This window comes from Narcine bancroftii, chromosome 1 (genome assembly GCF_036971445.1).
Source record: "Narcine bancroftii isolate sNarBan1 chromosome 1, sNarBan1.hap1, whole genome shotgun sequence".
NCBI classification, from domain to species: domain Eukaryota; kingdom Metazoa; phylum Chordata; class Chondrichthyes; order Torpediniformes; family Narcinidae; genus Narcine; species Narcine bancroftii.
Window position 1 is genome coordinate 443,519,102 of NC_091469.1, and position 13,746 is coordinate 443,532,847.

A 13,746-nucleotide genomic window follows, 5' to 3' on the forward strand; every position below is an offset into this window, starting at 1 on the left:
TCTGGCCGGCTGTCAATCAGTCGGCCTGAATGGATCAAGCCTCAACTGGTCGGGTGTCAATCACCCTCCAGGATATAAGCCTGCGCCGGCCTCCCGAGGCCTCATACAGAGTCTTTGTGAATTAAAGCCTGTTGTACAGTCTTTAACTTGTGTGTGTCTGATGCTGTCTAACAGCGCACCACACCGCTACCATTTCTGACCTTTTTTTCCCCAGCTTTCTTTCATTACTTGAATTTAAATTCTGGCAGTTGAAATCAGACCTGTGTTTCTGGATTAATAGTCCAGATTCACATATAACAAATGACCCATCCTATCACCAGACTGTGCGTATTAAAAGGGGAAATAAATGTATTTGAATAAATTATTATTTTGTATGGACAAGTGTAAAAAAAAGGCGATATCACACTAATTAATTTTAAAACGTAGGCTAAGAATTGAAGGGAGAAGTGAAGGCAAAGTATCTTCATTTGTCAGCCCAGTGGAGTGCAACCAGTTCTGTTTTGAGTAACTTAAGATGGAATATTGTGCTGGTTTCTTAAATTAGATTCAGGAATTAGGATGAAAGCCTACCAGAATCTTCCATCAACATGTGGAAAACATTTTGAATTTGACCATTTGATTTTTAGATGAAAACATCAGTTTGGCATTCTGACATAAACTTTGTTCAAGCCTTTAAAACCTTTTATCCCTAAAGGTGGGGCTGGAAGTAATTGTTGGAAAGGGGAAGCGTGGAGAAGTGGCAGTGCACGATGTGGATGTCGTCAGCAACCGGAATCCGAGCGAATGCATGGGTGAGTTTTCTTCCAAGTTGGTCACTCGAGTTTCTACCCTTTACAGAGCTTTGAGGTGAAATTCTATGATAGTTAGCCAACTGCCAGGATCTTGAGCCAAGCAAGGAGTCCTTCTGGGAAGCAAAGATTAAACTTCCCATTGACTAAATTCCTTTTGTTTACTTGCCAGGTTGCAGTCACTGAGGTGGCCAGCATTTAATTGCACTTTGTTAACTGCCCTTCAGGGGGTGGTAGTGAGCAGCCTTCTTGCATTGCGGCAGTCTGGTAGTACTGAAATGGTGGGCTGTGCACCTAGTGTTTTCCAAAAGCTGTCCACTGTACCTGTCGCAGAGCCACAGTCTGTGCTAGACTCTATTTTCGCCTTGGTTAAGTGTAAACTTGCACACTTCTTGAGATAGCAATGAACTTCAGTGCCATATCCACAGATCAAAAGGCAGAATTTCATGTTAACTCTTTTCTTCACTCCTCAATCTAAAATGTGCAGAAAGCATTCAGATCATGCATAGCTAACCGTGTTCTTCATTCACTTTGCTCTATGAGGCCACCTCTTGCTATCTAAAAGGACAGCAAATGTCAAAATTTTTAAACATGACAATATTTCTTTCATAATTTATGTGAAGTGGGCATTACTTGCAGGGTCACTATCAACTGCCCTTGAGAAAGTGGTGTAGAGTCACCAACTAGAGTGACTGCAGTCCCTGTGATGATCGTAAACCCCTGGAGCTTTCACTTGCAGAGTTCCAATACCCAGCAGTGATGAATTAACAACAATATTTAAATCAAAATGGTGTGTAACTTGAAAAAGAACTTGCTGGTGGGAGTGTCCCTATGCTTGATGTCCTTCTTGGAAATGTTAGCCCTTAAGAGCTAAACCTTTGAGGGAAAGATGTTGCTATTGGTTCCTGAAAATCAATGCACAGGCTTCATTTGAATTGACTCCCAGCAAATGAGGGTAAAGTTGCTGAATGATTTCCTCCAAATATCATGCAAGTATCTAAGTGCAAAACTAACTAGTCCTCCATAATAAGGTCAAAACTTGTTAATCCATGGAAGAGGAGGCCCGAGCAGAAAGCCATGGCCGTGAGGCCAAATGAATTTTAACTGTGAACCTTTGTGGATCAGGAAGTATTCAAGTAGAATGTAAAATCAATGGTGAGGCAATTGTGTTAAGTGAATTATAATTTAAGTTCAAGTTTATTTTCATCTGATTGTACATATAGAACCCAATGTAACAGTGTCTATCCAGGCCATGGTGCATATTTTTAAAAAATTACTATGCCTAATGAGTACACAAATAATCAAAATGAATATAGATAAATATTTGGAATGGTTTACATGGTTACAGAATATCTTTCATCAGGAAAGAAGCTATTACCCACCCTGGAGGTCCTGATTTTGATGCTCCTATACTTCCTTCTTGATGGAAGTGGGTTAAAGATACTGTGTGCTGGATGGAAAGGATCTTCTATAATTCCATAAGCCCTGTTTAGGCAATACCCTATGTAAATGTCATCAAAAGAAGAAAGAGAGAGACTCCAGTGATCTTCTTGGCTGTTTTAATTATCCTCTGTTCAGCACAGAGAGCCTGTTTTTATCAGTTGTGATGCCCTATGGTTCTATTTCCGGACTGATGCTTTGCAGCTACCATTCCACACAATGATGCAGCCAGATAAGACACTCTCCGCTGTGCTCCTGTAAAAGATGGAGGCCAGTTGCTTTGCCCCCCCTCTGCCTCCTTAGAAAGTGTTGGCACTTCTGTGTTTTCCTAACTATTGAGGAGATTTTGTGAGTCCAGGAAAGGTTGTCCTTCCTATGCATGCCCAGGAACTTTGTGCTGTCCATGAGAGAACTGTTGATGTGCAGTGGAGAATAGTCAACCTTTGTCCTCCTGAAGTCCACAATTATCTTCTTTGTCTGGTCCATGTTAAGACTCACGTTGTTGTTCTCACACCATTTTACAAGCCTTTCAACCTTCTCTCTGAAATGTGATTAATCGTTGTTGCGGATGAGCCCAACGACTGTTGTATCATCCACAAATTTAATGATCCTGTAAGAAATGACTTTGCAATGGTGAGACAGCAGCATGAACAATAGCAGGCTGAGCATTCCGCTTTGAAGTGCGCCAGTGATCAGTGTGATGGGGCTTGAGGGTCTTCTGCCAACCCAGACAGATTGTGGTCTTCCCGTCAGGATGTCCAGAATCCAGTTGCAGAGAGGGGTACTGAGTCCCAATGAGTACAGTTTATCCACTAGCCTCTGAGGCATGATCGTGTTGAAGTCATTGAGCAACAGTCTGGCATACAGGTATCGTTCTGTTGGTGGGTCAGGGCGAAGTGGAGGGTCAAGGCTATTCCGTCATCTGTGGACCCATTCGGATGGTAGGCAAACTGGAACATGAGACATTTATAAAAATATTGCCATGTGAAGCCTTCACCAGCATTGCTAGTTGCTGAATCAATTACTCACTTGTAGACCTGTTTTGGATAGAGGTATATTGTGAAAAAAATGTATATGTCTACGTATACTGAGATATTGTAAATGTATATGTCTAAAAATATGTTGTGGTTTTGCAGAAATGAAATTTTGGAAAACAAGTTTTCACAAAACCCTTCTTGTGCTGATTAGTGCTTTAACTTTTTACAGCTCCAAGGGATGCTCTTCCAGATTCAGATGGTGTTCCATCAATTTTTCCCACTGGTGAGTCGCTTTGGTAGTTGCTTCAGCAAATGAACCAGAACATTAGTGTATTTATTATCGCAAGGCACAGTCAGAACCCGATGAAGATTTGCACTGATGGTGCTGAGAGAATGGTTTTAGATAGTCCTCAGTTACGTTTTCTCTAGCTTGCCAACCTTAACATTAGCTACAGGAAATTAAGTCTAAAATCAATTCTAAAATATGTCTCAGGCCTAGGGGCATGGTAGTCAGTAGGGAAGGGAAACACTGCAATAAGCATTACAGCAGTGGTGAAAACTATCTTGCGGAGAAGGCCAAATTTATAATCAAAACCATTTCTACTTATTAGAAGCATGTGTTATTTTAACCACATGCATCCAAACATTTGTTGGTCTGCTCTTCACATCCCTGGTGTTTATTTCCAACAGTATTGTTCCCAGTCTTTTGCAGTGGCACATCTGTAACCACCAATGCTTTAGAACATAGCACAGAACTGCACAGGAACAGGCATTTTGCCCCACATGCCTGTGCCAAACATGATGCTCAATTTGAACTAAAACTTTGTTGTTAGTATATTTTACTATCCCTCTATTTCCTGCATATTCATGAAGCACTTAAATGCTATTAGAGTATCTGCCTTCACCACTACTCCTGGAAGCCTGTTCTTGACACCTACCACCCGATGTGTAAAAATAAACTTGTTCCGCACATCTTCTTTAAACTTCCCCCCACCCCACCTCATCCTCCACAATGAACACATGTCCTCTGGTGTGTGATAGTTTCACCAGGGGAAAAAGGTTCTGATTGTCTACCCCATCAACACCTCTCGTGATTTTATAAACATCTATCAGGTCCTCCCTCATCCTCCAATGGTCCAGAGGAAACAACCCGAGTTTGTGCAGCCCCTCCTTATTATTCACACCCTCACATCCAGGGAGCATCTTGGTAAACTTCTGTAGCCCTTCGGAAGCTTCTGATCATTCCTGTCATGGGATGACCCGAATTGCATACAATATTCCAAGAGTGGCCTAACCAATGTAGCTGCCACATGACTTATTTTTATATTCAATGCTCTGCCAATGAAGGAAAGCAGGCCACATTTCTTCAATGCCACCAAATCAATTTGTTTTGCCTCTTACAATCCCTCTATTTCCTGCATAAACCTATAAACCTGAACCCCAACCCATCCCCCCCCCCCCCCTTATGCTATTGCACATTAATGCTTTTAAGAATCCTGCTATGGTTGCGTTACATTTGAACTCCCAACATGCAACACCTCACACTTGTCTACACATTCCTAACTGATTTATACCTTGTGTATTATTTAATAGCTCTCTACGCTGTCCACAGCTCCACCAACCTTTGTGTCAACCACAAACGTACTTCCCACTCTCCTAATTTTTCATCCAGGTCACTATAAATCAATAAAAGTCCAAACACCAATCCCTGAGGACTGCCACTGGTTATGGCCCTCCAACCTAAATAACAATGTTCCACCACTAGCCTCTGTCTACTATGACCCACCCAGTTCTGAATTCAAGCTATCAATTCCCCATGGATCCTATGCATCTATATCTTCTAATTCAGCTGACCAAGAGGGATCTTATAATATGATTTACTGAGGACTGTGTAGATCAATTGTCTTGCCCTTATCAACCACCTTATCCTTATCCTAATCACATCATATCTGCAATAACTCAATCAAATTTGTAAGACCTGATCTACTCAACACAAAGCTATGTTGACTGTTCATAATCTGACTATGTCCTATCCCTAAGTATCCCTTTCCAATAGTTTCCCCATTGTTGATGTGAAGCTTGCCGGCCAATAATTTCCCAGATTATTCCTACTTCCCTTCTTGACAAAGGTACAACATCTCCAGCCCTCCAGGACTTCATCTGTTCCAAGTGAGGATGCAAAGATCTCCATCAAGGCCCCTGAGGGCATAGTTTTAAGGTGATTGGGAGTAAGTATAGGGGGGGTGATGTAAGAACTCTGTTCTTCACACAGAGAGTGGGGTGGGTGTGCATGGAATGTGCTGTTGGCAATGGTGATGGAGGCAGGTACAATAGGCTTTCAAGAGGCCATGCCATAGGTGCAAAGAACAGAAAGAAAATGGAGGGTTATACAGCAGGGGAATTCTAGGCAGTAGGTAGAGTAGGTTACTTTATCTGTACAACATTGTGGGCGGAAGGGCCTGTACTGTTTTGTAGGTTTTTATGTTTTATATTATTTTATCATGACTAATCCATAGCAACAGATGAAACATTTAGGTTTAGAGTTACTTATGAATCTATATCTGTGTCTCAAAGGTAAAACAAGGCCTGATGTGTGCTGTTGATCCCCTGGGAACCACATCCCTGAATCTCAGATCTGAGGAAGTCCGTGCTGAGACCTCAGCTATTTACAGTCTATATAAATGACTTGGTGAAGGGACTTAGTAATTGGAGCCATATTTACTGCTGAAGATATATAAATAAATGAGAAAACAAGTAACAAAAGCACAAAGAGGCAGCAAAAAAAAATAACAAAAACAAAGAGTGTTGAAAATACTCAGCAGATCAGGCAACGTCCTTGCAGTGAGAAAAAGAGTCAATATTTTAGGTCACTAACTTCTCTTTAGACCAGCATGGCCTATTATTGGGAGATCATCAGGCGTTCATTTCAATGCATCTGTCTTCTCCTTCTGACATTTTATATTGCACTTTAGATCTTAGAAATGAGATAAGAGTTAAGTTGCAGAGAAATAGAGGAGGAGCAGAATGAATGGGGTAGTATGGTTATCTTAGCAATTAGCACAATGCTATTATAACTCCAGCAACTCAGGTTCGAATCTGGCACTGTCTGTAAAGGGTTTGTATGTTCACCTCGTGACCTGCTTGGGGATTCTCTGGGTGCTCTCGTTTTCTCCCAATCCCTAAAAACATACAGGGTCGGTAGGTCAATTGGATATAATTGGGTGGCACGGGGTTCAATGGCCAGAATTGGTTTCCACTGTGTTGTTTTTTTATTTTTTTTAATATTAAGTCTATGAAAGGATGGAAATTAGAAAGCACTAAATTGTTTAAAATAAATGAAGAGCAACATGGGAATCTGCAGAAAAATATAGCTGATCACCCAAGATCTTATGGTCCAGTGGGTTGTCCATTTCCCAGGACTGCTGTCCATTCGCCGCAATCAATGTACAAGAGCAATCTTCATTCCCCACCCCTAATTCTTGAGAAGCTGGAAATATTTCTGCTCAATCCTCACTCGTCTCTGGAAATTTGAACATAAAGCACTTAATAATAGTCCTTTCACTGCCCTAACTGTATATTGCTAATGTAGAAATATGAAAATACTCTAATCCAAAAGAGTAGGCTTTTAAAAGGTTATTGGTGTGCTTGTTACAGCTGGGGACCCTGAGGATTCCACTGACAAAGCCTTCTATGAGAACTCTGGAGGTCCTGGAAACATGCTGAAGACCCTCGACCCTATTCTTATTACGATTATAGCTATGAGTGCCCTGGGAGTCATTCTGGGGGCCATCTGTGGGGTTGTTCTGTACTGTGCCTGCTGGCACAGTGCACTGGCTGACAGGAATCTATCTGCTCTTGAGAGTTATAATTTTGAACTTGTGGATGGAGTGAAACTGAAAAAGGATAAGCTGAACTCACAGAACTCCTACTCAGAGGCATGAAGAAAAGAAGCACTCAAGAGGGTTGAAATGGCCGAGGAAGGTTGCCTGAAACTGTGGAAATGATTTTGTTTTTGTAATTGTTTGCCTTTGGAAAGACAAGAAGAGCTCTGGATAATGCTGGTCTGTGACTGAGCCAAGCTTTCCTCAGGAGCAACTGTTAAAGCAATCAAACGAGATGCTATGTAAAAAGAAAATAATTATGTACAGTCTGCTTTTTAATTTTTAAATTAAAGTTTTAAATGAACAAATGCTGGTGTTGAGACCAAGTGAGATCATTTTACAAGTATTTATCATTTTCTGTAAAGAGTTATAAATTTGTATCATTCTATTTGTATAATGACTTAGCTTCACAGAATATGTTTCCAAAGGGCTTTAAATACCTGTGTTTTTGTATATTAGTCCAGATTTTATACTTTGAGTATGCAGTATTTTCATTTTTCTCCCACCCTGTCCCATTTTGAAAACAATTAGCATTAAGCCTCACTGGACATTGGGGGGGGGGGGGAGGGGGGAAAGGGGTCATATCCTTTATAACAAGGGTAAATACATTGACTTGTTGACATGCTACACAGGGCAACTGCCTGTACGCTGATAACATTGTGATTGGCTCCAGGCCAGAGGCTTGGATTAACAATTGCTTGCACTGAAATATGCGCTACAAGGTTGATTTTTCCTCTTGTGTTCTTTAGATGAGCGTGTTGTAAGAACAGTATTGGAGAGATTTGATTCTATTTCTGTTTATCAGTTTAAGTAAAAAGGAAAAAAGTATTAAAAAAATTAAAGATATCTATAATGATACAGTTGATAAATGTTTCTTGTATTGTTTCATGTTTTGTATTGCTGTAAGAGTTTCTCTGAATTTTTTTCCTAAACTTTTTTAATGGCATTATTGCTTGTGTAATGTGTTGCTTTAAAAATGAACAGAAAAAAGCCTTAACTCAAAATATTTGTACTCCTGACACACAGAAAGCCTAGACAATTCATACTGTTGTGTTGTATCTTGTACTCAAATTTATGACTACTGCCTTCCAAAGATTCAATTAAATTTAAACTTTTCCTACAGTACTTTTTTGTGGTTTCTTATAATGGGACCTATAAGTACAATACAGTGAGCTGCAGTGTCCTATAATTCCCAGAATTAACCATTAAGGCTTAGAAGAAAACCACAGCAGCCTTGAGCAATTCCTGATTATTCTGCATTTCCTGCCTAGTCAGCAAGGTCAGAATTCATTGTGTGTGATAATAGCACAGCCATTCAATCAAAATAAATGAGGAATGGAAGCAATTGCAGGAGCAATTAATTCATAAACAGCAAACTGCTGTGATCCCACAAATCACTGGTTAAATCTGTTAAATATGTAAATAATAAATTAGCCAATGAATCTTAAAAGAACCAGTACCACAGTGTTTTTTTAACCAATAATTATGAAGCACTGCAGACAGATAAAAATCTATTGGTGTGTTTTATGTGCATACAGACACTATTTCTGGATGAACTCTTCAGGTCCATGTAATCTAACAGTGAAATTCCTGGTATATTTATTTGGAAGGTTCATAGCATTATAAACCACTCATTTCATTAGGTCAAGGGCAAGAATCAGATGTGAAGAAATGTTCTTTTCTTCTTTGGCTTGGCTTCACGGACGAAGATTTATGGAGGGGGTAAATGTAGAGTGTGGAGAAATGTATTTTCAACTTAAGGCAATATCAAAATAGTATTCTGTAGGATTCACAGTAGAACTTCAATAGTGTTCTCCTTTCCTGCAGCTACATTGAATATGGAAGATTGGAGCATTCAGATGTCCATCCCCACCATTATTTGGCTTAAGTAATGGGCGAATGTCGAAAGAGCTGAGTTCAATATTGTTCTCTCTTTCCTGTCATCTCCCCTCCCCTGTGCCTCTCATCATCCTAATACCGTAGCCAGCACTTTGCAACGAGTGAAAGCAAAGTAATGCATTAGGACTACCCAGTCTCCATAATATAATTGATGTGCTCTCTCTGGGAAAGTAATCAACTTTGATCTTATATTTCTCTGCCATCTGAGAGTTAACAAGGAGAAGCAAGGAAGAAGTTTCTGTCACATGACTTTATGGTGCAAAACTAGTCATTTAGCAAAATCCTGCTTGAGATGTTGCCTTCAGCAGAAAGCTGGAAGGGTACATAGAGTTAATGGGAAATGCCACTGTGGAAAGAGAATGGCTTGAAGAATTTTCATTGACCTTGCAATACTAGAGGTCCAATTATTTGTTAAAGCAACTTCGGCATGATCATACGTGTCTGAAGCGGAAAAGAACCTAGAGTGAGTTCATACTTGTTGGAAACATAAGACCATAGCCCTTCTATATCTTAATATGATGTTCTGACAATGAGTTTGGAGTGATAACATAATAGTGAAAATGCTGTTCTCCCACTAAAATCCTAACCTACCCAGTTTTGAATAAAATTGTCTGGGAAGTTTCCAGGGATATTGGTGGAGACTCCTGAGAAAATTTGGATGTAAAACTTTTGAAACTATCTTTGGAAAAAAGGTTGAATGTTCTTTCTTTCTTTGTAATTTTCATATTTGTTTGTATTTTATCAAAGGAATATCTGCTATATGTATATATTTCTATGCTGTGCATTAAACAAGGGTTTTCACTATAATTTCCCTGCATTTATTTATTTATTTATTTAACTGTGTGATACGTTTATTTCCTGGAATATTAAAATGTTATTGTCAGATGACAATTGTTGCTTTATCAGATTAACAAACTGGAGCATAGTACTGTACTGACTAATGCTGAAATGCTTCCATTGCCCGTGTTGTGAATACATCCCCACAATATTGTCAGTGGAGATTTCTGGTTGTTGGGCATTTTATCTAATGCAGGGCCTTGTCAATGAATCAGATGTGGGCTGAACATATTTACATCCAGTGAATGAAGATTCCTCACTGGGCTGCAAGCCAGGAAGGAAAAAGTTGAAATGTTAACATTGTTTAAACCATTCTTAGAGGTAGAAAAAAAAAATTGGCTCTGGCAATGCCACTCAAATTGGTTGGATGGTGGATAATGAGAAAGATTATCTAAGGTTACAAAAGGACCTTGATCAGATAAGTCAATGGTCTGAGGAATAGCAGATGGAATTTAATTCAGATACAAGTGCTGAGCAGTCGGTAAATCAAAACAAAGAAGAACTTGCACAGGAAATAGTAGGATCCTGAAGAGAAAGATCTAGGGTACAGGAATATAGTTCCCTGAAAGTGTCAACACATGTCAACAGGGTGTGAAGAAAATGCATGGCACAGTTGCTTTCACCTTCAGCACAGCAAGTACAACATTTGGTACATCATTTAACATACATAACATTGGTGAGGACATGTTTGGAGTACTGTTTGCAGTTATGTTCACCCTGCTATGGGAAGGTGCCTGCCATCAAGTCAGAGAAGATATTACAGGGACTGGAATGTTTATAAGGAGAGACTGCATAGCCTAGGAATTTTATCCCTGGAGTTTATGGGATTAAGAAATGAACTTACAAAATTGTGAGGACTGTAAATAAGGTGAACACTCACCGTCTTTTCCCCAGGGGGAAAGGTCTAAAACTAGAAGTGATAGGTTTAAGATGAGAGGGAGTGTGTGTGTGTGTGTGTCCGGGGGGGGGGGGGGGGTTGGGGATTGAAAATGAACCTGGGGGCCAACATTTTCCACACAAAGTTGTATGTATGGATGGAGCTGCCAGAGAAGTGGGGGGGTGGGGGTGAAATTGAATTACAATATTTGAAATACATTTTAACAGGTATATAGGTAGGAAAGGTTCAGAAGGACATGGGCCAAGCATAGCCTAGTGGGACTAGCTCAGATGGATAACTTGGTCAGCATGGACAGATTGGGCTGAAGAACCTGCTTCCATGCAGTATAGATGTTAAACTTGATGACTGACTCACATGGGAGTAGTCAAGCAACCAAAATATGTAAAAGGTGAAAGGTATCGAAGTTTTGTTTTCAACATTGTTCCTCTGTGGGAATAAAGTACCAGCATTTACAACATTAACTTGGTTTTAACCATTCAGCAAGCTGCTCAGCAGTGATTATTGTTACCAACATCATTGAAATACTTCAAGTTCAAAATCCAAGCTGTTACCCATTGCACTGGTCCTAAGCTTTTTGTTGACCTTTAATGCAAGCTGAGCAGTTATTCACAGTGGTGCAACTAATAGAGCTGCTGCCTTGCCCTTCCAGCGACCTGGGTTTGATCCTGATCCTTGCACATTCTCCCTGTGAGCACATTGGTTTTCCCTGGGTGCTCTGGTTTCCTTTCACACCAAAAGACTGGTAGGTTAGTAGATTACTTGTCGACCACTATATATTGCCCCGGTGAGGAATGATCAGGGAATGACTTGACTGGAATGTGGGAAAATAAAATGGGATCAGTGAAGGATAAATGTGTGTGGTTGTTTGATGGACAGCATGAATCTAGTGGTTTGAAGAGTCTATTTCTGTGCTCTATGGTCCCATGACTCTTCTGTTTTTAATATCCTTTTATTTGTGGTTTACAAAGATTTTCTTCCAGATTCTACAAGCAATGAGTGCCCATGTGAACAAGAGCAGAATATTACTGACAGCAGTGACCATGTTTCCCACATGCAGATGCAAGGATTTGTTGTCAGTTTTACCTTGCACTAATAACAAGTCCTGACAGCTTCACTATTATTCCTACAGCAAAATCCAAGCTAATGTATCATTAACTGGATCTGTCCCATCACAAACTAGCAGTGTATTTTGATGCACCGCTCATCCCTGCCAAGCAAATTGGTGCCTGTTTGAAAATGAGCTCCCAATGAATTGGTACAAGAGAAATCTGACAGCAGGATTGTTATAAAACCAGCAGTCACTTAAAGTAGCACTCCCCTCAATCATTAACTCGCTTGTTGATCTCCGTAATAGGAGGAACATGGTGTGTTGTCAGAGGAAACCTTTCCCGCTGTGGCTGAATTTTGATTGCAATGTGCCCACTGTGCTTTGAAAGTAGAATGAATTCCTAGCTAAATACAATAAGGAAGGAAATTCTGCTTATGCCATAGCTTACATCTTGGAAGAGGTTATTAAATTTATATGGAAACCTTGACATAAAAGATGGATGGAGAATTTGGTATTCAGCACCAATGTTGAGGGAATAATGGCGTTGCATTTGGCATTTGACGCCATCATCCCCTCAAAATTGATCAGCAAACTCCAAAACCTCAACACCCCACTGTGTAATTGGATCCTGGATTTCCTCACTTCCAGACCACAATCAGTAAGGATTGGTAAGAACATCTCCTCCACAATATCCATCAGTACTGGAGAACCACAGGGCTGTGTTCTTAGCCCCTGCATTACTCGTTATACACCTATGACTGTGTGGCTCAGGACAACAACACATTCTCAAAATTCGCTTACATTACCATGTAGTTAGTTGTATAAAAAGGGACGATGAGTCGGCACCCAGGAGGGAGATTGACAACTTAGCTGAATGGTGCACCAACAACAATCTCACACTCAATGTCACCAAAACCAAGGAAATGATTGTTGATTTCAGGAAGGGAAAATCAGAGATGTATGATCCAGTGATTATTGAGGGAACAGAAGTGGAGAGGGTGAGCAAATTTAAGTTCTTAAGAGTCACTATCTCGGAGGTTCTTTCCTGGACCCAGCACACTAACGGCATCATGAAGAAAATACTTCCGCTCCTCTACTTACTCTGGAGTTTGCGGAGGTTTGGTATGACATTGGAAACCCTGTCAAATTTCTACAGATGTGTGATGGAAAGTGTGGTGACCAGCTACAAAATGTTCTGATATGGAGACACAAAATTCCCTGAAGTAGAAAGCCCTGCAAAAGGAAGTGGATACAGTCCAGGAAATCGCAGGCAAAACCCTCCCCACCATTAAGAACATCTACGGGGAATACTGCCATCAGAGAGTAGCAGCAATCATCAAGGATCCACACTGTAATGCAACTGATTGCACTCAGAGACTTGTGAGTAGTACAAATACACTTTTAATAGCTTATAATCAATGGCCAGTAGATACAATAGTCCTCAGATGAATCTGAGGTAAAAGATGGGGTAGGTGAGGGTGGAGCCAAGGGAGGAGCCAGCCATCTGAACAACACACAGACAGTGAATTCCAGTACACTGCATTCACCCCTTCCTTCAGAAGAGAACCTACGAGTGTAAACAGATCCCGTACATTAAAAAGAAAATAATAGTTTACAAATATTTACGTTGAGTCTGTCAGAAGGTCTAGTTATTCTGGGTGAGCACCTCAGTACTAGAGGACTTTGGGCTTCCTCAATTTCCTGACTCCCCTGTGGTACAGGGTTACTGGGTCTCGAGGGCTCCGGCTCTGGTTGCGGAGTGGATTGGACCACTTGACAAGCAGTGTCGTCCGGAAACCTGGGTGGGGTACTTGGTGGATCCTGACTCGTTTGAGGCATTGGATCCTCAGTTCCGGCAGGTACCAGGTCTCTGATCGAGACGGAGTCCTCTCTGCTGTCAGGGTTGGGTTGGAATGCAGTAGATGCACCTTCCCGATCAGGGGGTCTGTCTTGCTCCTCCTCACATGCTTTTTCAGCA

The 13,746-nt window shown here is 40.7% G+C and overlaps 1 protein-coding gene across 2 annotated transcripts in view; it reads left to right on the forward strand.

Moving 5' to 3' along the window:
• nrp1a (neuropilin 1a) overlaps positions 1-9,792 on the forward strand; it is a 221,958-nt gene extending 212,166 nt beyond the window's left edge. For both annotated transcript variants that reach the window (XM_069914440.1, XM_069914441.1), the window contains exons 16-18: positions 695-791; positions 3,435-3,488; positions 6,860-9,792. In XM_069914440.1, coding sequence (XP_069770541.1) covers positions 695-791; positions 3,435-3,488; positions 6,860-7,146 — 438 coding nt within the window. In that variant the 3' untranslated portion in view covers positions 7,147-9,792. The remainder of the gene's footprint in view (positions 1-694; positions 792-3,434; positions 3,489-6,859) is intronic.
• Positions 9,793-13,746: the final 3,954 nt, after the last annotated feature.